This window comes from Balaenoptera ricei, chromosome 7 (genome assembly GCF_028023285.1).
Source record: "Balaenoptera ricei isolate mBalRic1 chromosome 7, mBalRic1.hap2, whole genome shotgun sequence".
NCBI classification, from domain to species: Eukaryota; Metazoa; Chordata; class Mammalia; order Artiodactyla; family Balaenopteridae; genus Balaenoptera; species Balaenoptera ricei.
The window spans coordinates 10,887,889-10,904,172 of record NC_082645.1 but is presented as its reverse complement, the minus strand read 5'-3'; the positions used below and the strand labels follow the sequence as shown (position 1 = coordinate 10,904,172).

Below are 16,284 nucleotides of genomic sequence, written 5' to 3'. Positions count from 1 at the left end.
TAAGAACTGGGCTTTATTGAGAAAGGGGGAAACTCAGAAAGCCAGGTTGGCAAAACAGAAGGTCACATGATCCTCATGCTTTATTAAAATAAATTTGGCTACCCTCCTCTGGATTAGGACGCTAGCTATAATCTGTTATCTGAGACTAAATATCTTATAGTTCATGGAATTTTGAAGTATTCCCTCGATACTGAATGAAGCTAGTCTTGGGTGAAGTCCTTTACTCTGAAAAAGGGGAACCTAATTTCTGCTGCTTTGTTGTCCATAAAACCCAGAGTGAGGACTTGAGTCTCTTCTGCTTATTGCACCACCTATGAAGTGGATAACATAAGATATCCATTTGTAAAGCCAATATGTTTGCTTATTTCTATTACTGCATCATGATGTTCTTTTCTCGGAGCAAGGACTTGAGCATGATTTTTGTCCAGTAAGTTCGTTTTTAAATTTGTGTCAGGCTTCCCTGGTGGCACAGTGGTTAAGAATCCACCTGCCAAGGTTCGGGCCCTGGTCGGGGAATATCCCACATGTCGCGGAGCAACTAAGCCCATGCACCACAACTACTGAGCCTGCCCTCTAGAGCCCACGAGCCACAACTACTGAGCCTGCGTGCCACAACTCCTGAAGCCCTCGTGCCACAACTCCTGAAGCCCGCACACCTAGAGCCCGTGCTCCGCAACAAGACAAGCCCCCATAAGGAGAGGCCCGCACACCGCAACTAGAGAAAGCCCATGCACAGCACTGAAGACCCAATGCAGCCAAAAATAAATAAACAAATAAATAAGAACAGTGTCTGACAAACTATAAATACCACATGAAAAATAAATAAATAAATTTGTGTAAACTCCTGGAAATTGGAAACCTAACTTAAAAAATAAAAACACAATGTTTCATCTAGAGAAAACCACTTTATGCTATTTTCACACCTTTGCAAAGTTAGGCCTTCAGAGTAGCCTTGTACCAATCAAATTTTAAAGTTACAAAGATACAGTAAAATTTCAAAGACATGTACACACATACATACACTTACCTTTTGATGGATTTATTTACATAAGTATAGATATAATATTTTACAGAACTTTTCTTTGCAAGCGATGACTCTATGTTAAATCCTACATTCTGTTAATCTAATCATTACTCTAACTAAAAAATAATTGGATTCTTCTACTAGGAAAAGCTGTAGGTAATAGAGATTGGTTTCTCCCTACCTTCATCATCTACATGCCTCTCATCTTTCAACCATCCATTCCAGAGGAACTACTCATTCACTGCTCTCTGAATATATGTTGACCATTCTGCCTTTATTCCATGCCATTCCCTTACCTACCACCCCTCTCTCACCTTGAGACTTGACTAAGCTTCACCTTCTCTTTTCATTATAGCTCATATTCCATGTCATCCATAGACCCTTCCCTGGGTTTACAGGCATCACTCCTCCTTTGAATACCATTGATTCAGTCATATTTCATTCATGAAGTACTGTGTTTCTTTAATCAAACTATAATGCAATTGCTGTACCTGACTCACAACTGGATTACAGTATGATTTAAAAACACAATACTTCATGAATGTTAATAAAACTGCAATGCAGGATTTATTAAACAAGAAACAAAAATTTTGTATATATATGTATGTATATATACATATACATATAAAATACATGTAAGTATATGTTTGAATATTGTGTATATGTATATATGTGTGTGTGTATATATATTTTTATTTTTTACATTAATGTCACGTTTAATCTGCCAAATATACAAGTTGAATTTGTGGAGCATGTTTGCCTGGGTGCTACACCCTAAACACAGGTTTTTCTGAAGTGATACATGCATATGTGCACACACAGATACACACATATGCACAATATACATATAAATATACATATATACAGGCACACCAATATATAACTACCTACATACATATATTTGCATGTATACAGATATATATGTATGTATTTACAACATGGCCTTTAAAATCTATCACATACGCTTTTATTGTCCATTATGAGTAGATTACATATATGTAATATACACACACATATATACACACCAGTACACACAAATGCGTGTATGTATACGTACATATTAACATACATGTGCATATATGTATATGTGTATACATTGAATGTGTGTATAAATATACTATGCATAATGGACAATAAAAGCATACTTGATACCTCTTCAAGGCCATGTTGTAAACGTTGCTTCTCCATGGAGCATAAGTGTCCATATAGAAATCCTTGTTACCAGGGAAAGAGGATGAGAAAGAGGTTCTGTCTAGGTTACCATCTGGTCATGGTATCTCTAGGTCGACTTGGCTGAGAATTCCTGGGAACCTAAGCAAGACTTGCTATATTTAATGGTGAATTCACTTGATCAAAATACATCACGTAAAGCCCCTTAGAGAGAGACAAAAATGCAGAGTTAGATGAGAGGGGGAATTTTATTGACTTCTGCAACAGGAGACAGCTAAAGCCATAACTAACCAAATTACCATAGATTAACTTAATGCCATCTTTGGAGGCCTTCTTTATTGACTCTTAATCTGATGGCTCTTAAGAGCGAATGTTAGGAGTGTGATGAAATGCAGTTTGTAGGCCCTTTTTCTCAGGTTTGATATAAGAGCAATCTCCCAAAATGTGAGAGGTGGATAACTTAACATTGACTCTAACCCATAATTCTTCTACAATAAGTGATCCTGATTGACCCCTTTCAACTCAAGTATATTTCATAAATATAAGATCTAATTCAGAACTCAAATGCAATGCAGGAGGTAGAAGATATTTGGGAATGGATTATGAAGTTGTGGTCCAAAAGGTTTAAAGCAGCATAACAGAACATACAGGTCAGAATGTGAATTGATGTTAATTGACAGATGGGATCAATATCTTCAAGTCATAAGATTTCACGTCTACCAGACCTCTTATTTGTACATGGGGAGCATAAATGTTCATTTTTATTATCAGTTTTTGCTCTTAATTTCTTGGTAGCTTGAAATATGAAAGGACTGGCACATTTTTAGGGGAAAATTGTTTCTCAACATCATTTATTACCACAAGCTTCTTTCATAAGGCATTTTTATGTACTTGATTAATTTGTTAATGTGAGTTGAATTCATTTATGATTTTGTGTTGACATTTCCTAAATTGGCCCCACTGGCCAAGTAATAAGATTTGGCAAGAGATCAAAGCTGTTTGCTTTACTCCTTCTGACTTAATGTGCCACTTAAAAGTGGCAAAAGGATCACAATGATTTTCACATAAGATGGGGTACTAGACATACGTAGCTTATAGTTACTTTGTCAATAATTGGTGCTTAATAGTATTACTCTAAGAAATTTGGGATTCACCAATTTGAATAAAATCATGGGAAATAAACTAAAAAGCCACCCTTTTTTTTTTTTTTTTCTCATTAAACTTTTTTAATGGGTCTCAAGTTCTGTGACAGATTTTTGGTCAAGTTGTTTCCATTAAAAAGTACTGATTTTAAAAACTAATAACTTAAAACTGCCACACACAAAACAAATGGTCCACAACACGTTCTCCTTTCCTTCTGAAGGTTTTACGATGCATTGTTATCATTAACCAGTCTTTTGCTATTAAACTTAAATGGCCAATTGAGACAAACAGTTCTGAGACCGTTCTTCCACCACTGATTAAGACTGGGGTGGCAGGTACTGGGGATAATAATATTTATTTAGCCCTCTGAGCTTTCTGGGCAGACTTGGTGACCTTGCCAGCTCCAGCTGCCTTCTTGTCCACTGCTTTGATGACACCCACAGCAACCGTCTGTCTCATGTCACAAACAGCAAAGCGGCCCAGAGGAGGATAGTCCGAGAAGCTCTCAACACACATGGGTTTGCCAGGAACCATATCAACGATGGCAGCATCACCAGATTTCAAGAATTTGGGGCCATCTTCCAGCTTTTTCCCAGAACAACGATCAATCTTCTCCTTCAGCTCAGCAAACTTGCAGGCAATGTGAGCTGTGTGACAATCCAGCACAGGTGCATAGCCGGCACTGATTTGGCCTGGATGGTTCAAGATAATCACCTGAGCTGTGAAGCCAGCTGCTTCCATCGGTGGGTCATTTTTGCTGTCACCAGCCACACTGCCACGACGAACATCTTTGACAGACACATTCTTGACATTGAAGCCCACGTTGTCCCCAGGAAGGGCTTCACTCAAAGCTTCATGGTGCATTTCAACAGACTTCACTTCAGTTGTCACGTTGACTGGAGCAAAGGTGACCACCATGCCAGGTTTGAGAACACCAGTCTCCACTCGACCCACAGGGACAGTGCCAATACCACCAATTTTGTAGACGTCCTGGAGGGGCAAACACAAGGGCTTGTCAGTTGGGCGAGTTGGTGGCAGGATGCAATCCAGAGTTTCAAGCAGTGTGGTCCCACTGGCATTGCCATCTTTACGGGTGACTTTCTATCCCTTGAACCACGGCATGTTAGCACTTGGCTCCAGCATGTTGTCACCATTCCAGCCAGAAATTGGCACAAGTGCTACTGTGTCGGGGTTGTAGCCAATTTTCTTAATGTAGGTGCTGACTTCCTTTACAATTTCCTCGTATCTCTTCTGGCTGTAGGGTGGCTCAGTGGAATCCATTTTGTTAACTCCAACAATTAGCTGTTTCACACCCAGAGTGTAGGCCAGAAGGGCATGCTCACGGGTCTGCCCATTCTTGGAAATACCTGCTTCAGATTCACCAACACCAGCAGCAACAATCAGGACAGCACAGTCAGCCTGGGATGTGCCTGTAATCATGTTTTTGATGAAGTCTCTGTGTCCTGGGGCATCAATGATGGTCACGTAGTACTTGCTGGTCTCGAATTTCCATAGGGAGATATCAATGGTGATACCATGCTCACGTTCAGCTTTCAGTTTGTCCAAGACCCAGGCATACTTGAAGGAGCCCTTCCCCATCTCGGCAGCCTCCTTCTCGAACTTTTCAATGGTTCTCTTGTCGATCCCACCACACTTGTAGATCAGATGGCCAGTAGTGGTGGACTTCCCCGAATCTACGTGTCCGATCACAACGATGTTGATGTGGGTCTTCTCCTTTCCCATTTTTGCTTAGGTTTGGCGGTGGTTTTCACGACACCTGTGTCCTGGCGACAAACCCGTTGCGAAAAAGCAAAAGCCACCCTTTTATTTTGCATAGTCTAGTTTGTGTTTGTTTGTTAGTCTTCCTACTCCTCCTCCCAGTCTTCCTTTTCTCTCATTGTTCTCTTCTTTTTTTACTCCCATTCATCATCTGTTTTACTTTGTGCTTTGTACTAATTTGAGCAAAATGGGAAACTAGGAAACTCCAAGTTCTTGTACCCTTGCAGAAACATCAAAAAACCACCAAAAGCTGTCTGAAACAACTTCGTGGAAACTCTGGAAAACAACAGAGGATTACGGCAACCAAGCAAAAGCCCAGTGAAGTAAAAAAAAAAATCTTTAAAATGATAGAAAACATTTGTGAAATTTTTATTTACTTCTGCCTCATCACTTCCTGGCAGAGTAGCAGTCTTGGTTTTGAGCAGTAGCAACCTGGTTCCTAGCTTCCTCCTTGAAACAGGAGGGAAAACAATTGTTCTTATTTGCAAAATACTGTGTATATATGTTCTAATACTGTGTATGTCTGGGTGGCTTCTTGCAGGACTGAATGACTTGTCTCTCTTTTGCATAACTTGAAACACAAGCAGGAAAAGCACTGGACTCTTGTTATAAAAGCTCCAAGGGAAATGCAAATCTACAGATACCTGGGAAAGAAAAGATAGGCAGAGATATACAACATACTATATGAGGCCTGAAGGAGAAGCTGGGGTGAGACTCCTTGGGAAATTAGGACATTCAAAAGAAACAATATGTGGTGGGCGGATGCCTGTAAAGACACATGCATGTCCAAATAAGACACACACTGAGAAACGTGCTGAGAACACCAAAAACTTTCACCTCACACTGCTCCATAAGCTCAGAGCAAGCTTACCTAATCAGTAAAGGATTTCCCCAGCACAGAGCCAATCTGCAAAGACTGGGAGAGGTGAATGATTTCAATATTTGTTGGTTTGTCTCTCTGCTTCAGCTCCTAGAATTCAAGGAAATCTCTGTCAAATCATTAGTTGGACATGAGCTAAAGGACCAGATACTTCCGTGAACACATCCAGTAAGAAATAGTCTTTTTAAAGAAGTCTGGAAAAGTCTTAGCTAAATAGCTTCAACAATAAATAAAAAACAGCAACACTGGAGAAGGGGAGAATCTAATTTCCAGATATATCACATTAAAATAATCAAATGGCCAGTTTTCAAAAAAAAAAATCACAAGGAGTACAAATAAACAGGAATGCATGGCTGATTCAAAGGAAAGATTTAAATTGACAGAAACTGTCCTTACTAGACAAAGACTTAAAAAAGAAACTGTTATAAATATTCTCAAAGAACTAAAGGGAAACAAAGAGAAAGAACTAAAGGAAGTCAACTAAACTATATATGAATACAACAAGAAAAAAAATGCACAAAATATTTACATATTAATGTTCATAAGTATACAATATGTACATGTAGTTTGTGACATTAGTAACATAAAGGGGAAGGGAAGAGCTATAAAGGAGAACAGTCAGTGCAACTGAAGTTAAAGTGATATCAATTTAAGATACTGTTATAACTTCACAACATTGGAGGTCATCCCAATGATGATCACACCCACAAATCAGCAGAGTAAACACCAAAGTAAACGAGAAGGGAATCAAAACATGTCAGTACCAAAAATCAACTAAACACAAAAGAAGGCAATGATGTAGGAGATGAGGAATAATAAAGATATAAAACATACAGAAAACAAACAGCTAAATGGCAGGAGTCCTTCCTTATAAGTAATGTCTTTATATAAGATAAATGAATTAAAATATCCAATTAAAAAGCATTCATTGCAAGAATGTTTAAAAAAGAAAACAGAACCCAACTGCATGCGGCTGCCTATCTACAACAAAACTCACCCACTTTAAATCTATGGATATACACAGGTTGAAGCTGAAAGGATGGAAACAGATGTTCCATAAAAATAGTAATCAAAGAGAGTTGGGGTGACTATACAAATATCAGACAAAATAGACTTTAAGTTAAAAACAAATACAAGAGATGAAATAGAACATTTTATATTGTTAAAAAGTTGAGTCATCAAGAAGATCTAACAATTATGAACCTAAGTGCACCAACATCAGAGACCAAAAATATGTGAAGCAAACACTGACAGAATTTGAGAGAGAAAAAACAATTTTACAATTAATGCTTGGAAACGTCAACACTTTTAATAAAGGATAGAATAATGAGAAAGAAAATCAACAGGGAAATACAGGACTTGAGCAACACCATAAGCCAATTAAACCTAACTGACATACAGGAAAATCCACCCAAGAACACAGAATACACATTTTTCTCAAGTGCACATGGAATATTCTCTAGGATAGAAAATATTTTAGGCTACAAAACCTGACTTAATACATTTAAAAAAATGAAATCATACAAAGTATATTTTCTGATCACAATGGCATGAAGCTGGAAATCAATGAAAGAAGAAAAAATTTTAAATTTACAAAAATGTGGAAATTAAACAACATATTCTTAAGCAACCAATGTGTCTAAGGAGACACCACAAGGAAAATTAGAAAATGTACCTTAAGAAAAAAAGAAAAAGAGAGAAGCACAACCTACCAAACTTATGGAAGGCAGTGAAACCAAAACTAAGAGGGAGATGTACAGCTGTAAATGCTTACATTAAAAAAGACGTTTCTCAAATTAATAACCTAACTTTAAACCTTAAAGAAGGAAATAATAAAGATTAGAGCAGAGATAAATAAAACAGGTAATACAAAATCATTAGAGAAACCAGGGTGCCAGAGCTGGTTCTTTGAGAAGATCAATAGAATTACCAAACATTTGGCTAGATTGACAGAGAAAAAAAGAAAGAAGACTGAAATTACTAAAATCAGAAGTAAAAATAGGGACTTTACTACCAAAATGTAAAGGAGTATAATAATAGTTACTAAAGAGAATATTTGTATACCAACAAATTGGATTGCCTAGATAAAATGAAAAAATTCCTAGAAAAACACAATATTCAAAAACTGAATCTTGAAGAAATAGAAAACTGGAATAGACTTATAACTAGTAATAAGACTTAACCAATATTCAAAAACCTCCCAAATAAGAAAACCTCAGAAGCATATGGCTTCACTGGTAAATTCTACCAAACATTTAAAGAAGAATTAATACCACTCTTCATCATATTCTTACAAAAAATTGAAAAGGAAGGAAAACTTCCTAACTTGTTCTATAATACCAGCATTAGACTAATGCCAAGCCAAAGACACGGCAAAAAAGAAGAAAATTACTAACCAAGATTCCTTATAAAAATCCTCAGCTAAATACTAGCAAACCAAATTTATCATGTTAAAAGGAGAATACAACATGACCAAGTTGGATTTATTCCTTAAATGTAAGGATGGGTCAACATGTGAAACCAATAAATGTAAAACACCACATTAATAGAATAAAAGAAAAAAAGTCATGATCATCTCAACTGATGAATTAAAAAAAACCTTTGGACAAAAATTCAACACTCTTTCTTGATAAAAAAAAACTGAATAAATTAGGGATAAAGTAAACTTTCCTACCATAATAAAGGCTCTATATGGAAAATCCATATACTCAATGTTAAAAAAAAATCATACTCAATGTTAAAAAAATTGAAATATTTTCCCATAAGATCAAAAAGCAAGGATGCCAGCTTTCACCATTTCTATTCAACATGGTACTGGAAATTCTAGAAAGAAAAATTAGGCAAGAAAAAGAAATAAAAGGTATACAAATTAGAAAGGAAGAAATAAAATTATCTCTGTTCACAGATTTTATATATATATATATATATATATATATATATATATATATATATGCCCTAAATATCCCACACACAAAAGAATGATTTGATATAACAAACTAATTCAGCAAAATTTCACGATATAAAATCAACACATAAACATTAGTAGCACATTAACATTAAAAAACCCGAAAAGAAAATTTAAGGAAAACTTCCACTTACAATAGCATCAGAAAGAAGAAACTACTTAGGAACTAATTTAATCTAGGAGGTGACAGACCTCTACACTGAAAACTATAAAACATTGCTGAAAGAAATTAAAGAAGACAAATAAATGGAAAGTCATCCCAAGTTCGTGGATTCGTAGACTTGATACTGTTAAGATGACAATATTATCCAAAGAAATCAATAGGTTTAATGCAAAATCCAATGGTATTTTTTCAGAAAAATCCACTCTAAAATTCATATGGAATCTCAAGGGACCCCAAGTAGCCAAATCAATCTTGAAAAAAGAGAACAAATGTGGAAGACTCACACTTCCTGACTTCAAACCTTACTATCAAGCTATAATATTCAATTACAAAAAGACATAACTTTAAGAGCTAAAATGTTAAAAACTCTTAGAAGAAATTATAGGAGAATATGTTACTGACACTGACTTTGGATGAAATTTATTGAATATGACCCTAGAAGCACAAACAACAAAAGAAAAATTGACAATTTGGATTTCAACAAAATTAAAAATGTTTGCACATCACAGGACACTATCAGGTAAATAAAAAGACAACTCATGGAATGGTAGCAAATATTTTAAAATCATATATCTGATAAAAGATTTTTAAAGAACTCTTACCACTTAACAAAACAGCAGCAAAACAACACAATTTTTAAAAATGAACAAAGAACTTGAATAAACAGTTTTCCCAAAAACAAAAACAAATGGTCAATAAGCACATAAAAAAGCGTTCAACCTCACGAGTCATTAAGAAAATGTAAGTCAAAACCACAATGAGATATTACTTCACACCTATTAGGATGGTTCTTATTTACCAAGACAAAACAAAACAAAACAAAAAGAAAATAACAAATATTGATGAGGATGTGGAAGAATTAGAAGCCTAAAGCACTGCTGTCAAGAATGGAAAATGCGTGCAACCGCTGTGGAAAACAGTTTGGTAGTTCTCAAAAAGTTAAACATGGAATCACCGTGTGAACCATTATTTCCACTTCTGAGTATATACACCAAAGAACTGAAAGCAGGACTGAAATAGATAACTGTACATCAATGTTCACGTCAACATTATTCATAGTAGCCAAATGTTGGAAACAAACCGAAAGCCCATCAAAAGACTGAATAACCAAAGTATGGTATATACACATAGTGGAATATTATTTACCCTTAAAAAGGAAAGAAACTCCAATACATCCTACAACCTGATGAACCTTGAAAACATTATGCTAACTGAAATAAGCCTGACACAAAAAGACAAATTTTGTATGATTCCACTTATATGAAGTACCTACAATAGGCAAATACATAGAAAAAGTAAGTATGATAGAGTCTGAGATTTGACATAGGAAAATGGTTAAGTTATTGTTTAATAACATTTTCGAAGAAATCCAAGAAAGGGTGGAATCCGAAAGAAGCAAGCCTACTGTAGATAATTTAGTCTCCAAGCCTTACAGAGAACTTATTTCTTCATATCATCCTACTTTCCACTTGGGCATTACTAAAATATGGGCTGCTATCAGAACAGCAACATGTTCAAACTGAGTCAAGTGAAATCCAACAGACATGCATTACCTTTCTAGAGCAGCAAACTTACCCTGGGTTGTTAAATGTCCCAAAGAGTGTATGATTCTAATCAATTAATTATCTAGTTCTCTTCTTGTAAGGAGGAGGACATAAACAGGTAGAGAAAGAACCTAGAGGTGTGTACTTGTGTACCAATTCCTCATTCCTTGATAATTAACTAGAAGCCCCATCTGGAATGATGATGGAGAAGGAAACTGATCTGTCTTAACAATAAAGACATAGAATAACTTATATGTGTAAAAGGCAAGGAGACGAAATGATAATGTATAAATAGTCTTAAAGATTTTTTTCCAAGAATAATTTGAGCGAAGTATGGGAATCATACAATTCTTGTCATAACATGATACTATCAATATCAACAACATACACAATAAATTTAGAGAGTCTATTAGGGTTTTATCCTGAGGATTGTGTTATAAATAAGAAAGGAGAAAATAAAAAGCACTAGTTATATAATCTAGAATTTTTCGGTTACAAGTGAAAGGAGTACAACGTGAATTAGCTTGCTGTTCAAGCAGCTTTATTGTTTCATAAAATTCAAGGATGGTTTGAACAATCAAACCTTGAAAAGGGAAAGAATGTACCTTGGCCCTAGGAATAAGTTGGCTCAGGCATTAATTTTTCCCAGACCTGGTTGCACAGCCTTCTTTTTGCATGTTGTGTCTACTTTCTTACTTTATAGACCTACCTCACCAACGAGCAAGGTTTCATTACTCCCAAAATTCAGATCTTTATCCCCGTGGTCTGCATCATTAGAGAGCCATTGATTGTCTCTGTTCCTTCTAAAAAGACTTAGAGAAGGACTCTGGTGGGCATAAATTGGGCTATTTGTCAAGCTTTGAATCAACAGTTTCAGGGTGTCTTCTAAGAAAATGAGCATCAGAGTGGAGTCCAGAATTGTTACTAGAAGAACAGGGAATGTAATTCCCAGAAGAAGTGAGGTATCAGAGTCAGATAATTTATTTTCTTCACAGAAATACCTGCTCTAAACAGTTCTATTTTTTGTGAAAATTACACAGGGAAGAAGGGCTTAAAAGGAGGAAACCTCCCCAAAACCTAAGAAATATAATAAAAAATAAAAATAATTATTTATGTAATACATAATAACTTATGAAGGAAAAGATAATAAAAATTAGAGGATTTCAGACTCTGAGGCACATGGGAAACTTTCTGCTCCCCAAACATACAATGTTCTTCTACCCTACTCTTCAAAGTTTACGGGACTGGACTGGTTAATACTTATATGTCCATTAGTCATTCATCGTAACTGCACTGCAATTATGTCTTTGTCTGCTCTCCACTAGACTACGGGCTGCTCACCTATATCTGCATTGTTTACAGCTATATTCTAAATACCTCCCTCAGTGCCTGGTAGAGTGCAATGCCCAATGCAATGCATGTTATTGCCTAATACTCTAATTAATCAACTGGCACAGTTATTTATAATATATAAATATATATAATTTACACTTACATATATATTCATCAATTTTGCCTTAACATTTAGTATAGTGCAAGGAATATAGTAGATACTTATTGATTTTATGTCTTTTTGACATACAAAGAAAGAAGAGAAAAATTATGTATAGACTAGCATATTTGTGTAACTTTTTATATTAAGCCATGAAAATCAAGTACATTTATTAGAAACACTGAGCCAAAGAGCTGATATATCACGTTTACTCTTTGAAGGGATTATGGTGTTGGACAATGCACATTCTCGGCAAGCTTTGCTTGTCCCAACTATGTGAACTTTACACAAGAGTGTGGACAGGGAAGATTTTTGGTTCCCTCTTGTGTCCAGAGCTACAGGGTCTGATCATCATGGAGGCATTGCAGGACTAACCAGTGTGAAGGTTACATAAGGAGAACTCTGAAATACAAGGCTGCTTATGTGATATTCTGGCTCAACTTTAGTGTTCTTGTAAGAGTTTTTAGTCCTCTGTCCCTATTTTAACCTACAGCCTGTGTCTATTTGAGTCATCAGGTCAATTGAGTGAAGTTATGTAGTGGAAAGTTTTCAGATGAGAGTTTCACTCACATTTAAAAAGTCGTATTGCTGTGACTTCCCCTGCTTAGCCTTGGGAAAAGAAAAAATTCATATATCAATATCTAAGTGCTGCAAAAAGCACACCATGCACTTCTCCTTTAACTGGTTCATAAAACTGAATTTCTATCTACAGCACAGAAGTTAATATGAACTCATTCTGTAAGGGCTCCTGTGTTTTTAGTGTTCCATGTGGCTAAATTTCACATAAAAATTCTCATGTGATTGAGACTTAGGCAATTTCCATGGCACAACCAAATACAAGAAAAACTTCAAGAAAAATGGGAAAATTCATGTTAGGTCACATCAAGGGGTCAAGTTGATCAAACTCTTTTTAATAGCATAATTGTATGTGCTAAAATTTTTGAGGTCTAAGAAGCAAAAAAGTCCAGACCTCAGATAGCTCACCAAATAATTAGGTAGATAACACCAATATATAAAAGGAGTGTAAGGAATGCGAATAATAATATGGCATAACTAACTCTAACTTTGACAATTTCATCAAGGTAAACTATATGATTCAATTTTGGCTATATCTTCAGTAAACAGTATATATCTATATCTAAACAAACATAGCTCCCGAAAGCAGCTCTTTTGCCTGTTTCCTGTTTGCCCATTTCTGTTCCCCTCTAACCTGAAAAGAACTTAATTATAGGAATGAGATCACTAGGCAATTTAACCTAACTTCTGACTTACGCTCTCCTGAATGCACGCCATGCCTTATCTAACCTGTTGGTTCTTTTCCTAGATAAAAAGAAGAATGAAGAATTAAGTAGTTAAAGAACGCCAGCTCTCTATCCCCAACAGCCCCCTTGGCAATCCTGCAGGCAGATCACAAGGGCAAGATAACATCTGAAAGACAGAGTCAGCCAGTCTGCACGCAATGGGGAAGGATGCAGAACCCAACCTCCTGCCTCGATGATTCACTGAGATTCTTCCCCCTTTTTATCCTTTAAAAACTCTCATGGCTGAGCGGAATCTTGGGAGCTGGTCTCGAGGCATGAGTCCACCTTCTCCCCAGACTACCAGCTTTTCTGCTTAGAGCACCCTTCCTTTCTACTGACACTTGCCTCTTAAATTATTGGCTTTTGAGCAGCAAGCAGCTGAACCTGAGTTTGGTAACACTCTCTCTCATTTATTCAACAGCTATTTATAGCCACTGCTTGTTCCATATCAGTAATCTTCACTAGGGAAGATTTTTTTTTTTGCATCTTTATATGCATGATTAAGCCGTGAAAATGAAGTACATTTATTAGAAACACTGAGCCAAAGAGCTGGTATATCACGTTTACTCTTTGAAGGGATTATGGTGTTGTACAATGCACATTCAGTATGTTCAGGGTGTTACTACTGCATCAATAACACTAAAGTTGAGGCAGAATATCACATAAGATCATGGCTTACCTTAGGTCATCCACTTGCTATGTAACAAATCCAGCCTAGAAACAGAGTTATTTGTAGTTCAGAGAAACAGTGAGACTTGAGAGTTTGGAACCAAATTTAGTTCGGGCAAGAATACGGTGTGACTTATGTTAAAAGGTAAACCGAGGCATATTAAAAATTTTAGAGCAAATTAAATTTTGTTTTTTGAGCAAAAATCGATTTGAATCTGGCAGCATCAAAACAGAACTGGTTAGGAGTGTGCCACCAACTTGGGGAGAGACTTTTATAAAGAAAAAGCAAAAGCAAAGCAAGAAAATTATTGATTGTATATAGCTTAAAGTATAGTGGGCTGTTTATTCGTTGTGTATAGGCTTCAGTACTGTGACCATGAGGCATTTACAGGCTTAGATTTTGGTTTGCTTACATGGGCTGTCAAGGCATAACAGTCACCTCCATCTAATGATCTCCTTGTTCTGTTAATTTAACACTTTTATTAAATCTTACCACTTTGCCTCTCCAGAGTAAGACTGACTTACATTGCTGGAAGGCTACTGATGTTCCTTTGCATTATCAGGGTGTTACTATTGCATCAATCTGTAGAACCCAAGTTCTCTACACCAGGACCATTTTGTCTCTCAACAAAAGGCTGGTAAGAGTGGTAAGAGAGTGTTTTCTTTTATCTTATGCTCAGTGTTCAGGAAGTGACATGAAATATTTCATTCCAATTCTTTGGAAAGTCACAATATTAGTATTCATTTCTTCACTCAGTGTCAGCTATGGAAAGACCAAAAGCAGGGAAATAACTACTGATGGGTAACAGAATGGGCTACTCCAAAATATGTCTCTATGTCATAAGGAGTATTTTAAGCTGATTATTTTTGAGAAACTACAGACAGAAGAGAAACTGTAAAAACAGTAGGAGGTACCCTTTTGTAAGGGAAATGTACACTTATAAGGGAAATCTCGATTTATAAGGGTGTCTCCCTCTTAGTACCAGGAAGCAAAGGATGACTGTAAATCACAGGACGATCTTACCAATGGAGCAGGCAAAGACGTAAGTCTGAATAACAAGTTTACCCCTAGTTCATTGTGCTTTTTTCTGGTAACCGTTCATAACTGTCTTTCCCGTCCCCCAACATCTTTCTTTTGTTTTTAGCTGAAGCTGGTATTTAAGGTGGTGACCTGGGAGATTTGGGAGAATTCTCAGTTTTCCTGGGTATCTGCCATCTGTACATGGGTTATAGATGATAATAAACTTCTGTTTGTTTTTCTCTTATTATTCTGTCTTTTATTACAAGGGGGTCTCAGTCAAGAACTCAGAAGGGTAGAGGGAAAATTATTTTTCCTCCTACACTATATATTTAAAAGCCAAGAAAATATCTGGTCTCCTGAGAAGTTTGTTATGGATTTTCTTTTGGAACTTGTGTGTCATATAACTCACAGCTTTCATCTTTGCTTTAACCTCCTACATATCAGTTAAATTTCTGATTCAGTTTGAAAAACTGTAAATTTCTTCACAGCCTGGATATCATTGTGTTAGAGTTCTATTCACAATTTTAAAAAAGGATTCACATTCTATCATTATGTCCCTGATCTTTTCTTTTACCTGATATTTTTTTGTTTCACATTGGCTTACCCAAATCCTCTGATAAAAATGTACAGGGGCTTCCCTGGTGGCGCAGTGGTTGAGAATCTGCCTGCCAATGCAGGCGATATGGGTTCGAGCCCTGGTCTGGGAAGATCCCACATGCTGCGGAGCAACTGGGTCCGTGAGCCACAACTACTGAGCCTGCGCGTCTGGAGCCTGTGCTCCGCAACAAGAGAGGCCGCGATAGTGAGAGGCCCGCGCACTGTGATGAAGAGTGGCCCCCACTCGCCGCAACTGGAGAGAGCCCTCGCACAGAAACGGGGACCCAACACAGCCAAAAATAAATAAATAAATTAATTTATTTATTAAAAAAAAAAAAAACTGAGAGTTGAAAGTCAATTTATAAAAAAAAAAAGTACAGAATTCATAAATAAGTGATAGAAGGTCAATTATTGGAAATTTTAATAATTATTGGATATGTAAAAGTAAACATACAATAAGAATCTGAACTTTTACAGGGACTTTGACTTTCTTATCAAAATATAATTTAGAGAGATTAGGAAACCAGATTTTTGAA

General features: G+C 36.3%; 1 protein-coding gene across 1 annotated transcript; it reads right to left on the bottom strand.

The window, feature by feature from the left end:
- Positions 1-3,390: 3,390 nt before the first annotated feature.
- Positions 3,391-5,148, bottom strand: LOC132368890 (elongation factor 1-alpha 1-like). The gene has a single exon (XM_059927677.1). It carries the CDS (start codon positions 5,078-5,080, stop codon positions 4,439-4,441), a length of 642 nt encoding a protein of 213 aa, XP_059783660.1. The 5' UTR covers positions 5,081-5,148; the 3' UTR covers positions 3,391-4,438.
- Positions 5,149-16,284: the final 11,136 nt, after the last annotated feature.

Bases quoted from the DNA above. Each gene is read 5' to 3' on its own strand.
- LOC132368890 (XM_059927677.1), bottom strand. From the start codon at position 5,080: ATGGGAAAGGAGAAGACCCACATCAACATCGTTGTGATCGGACACGTA.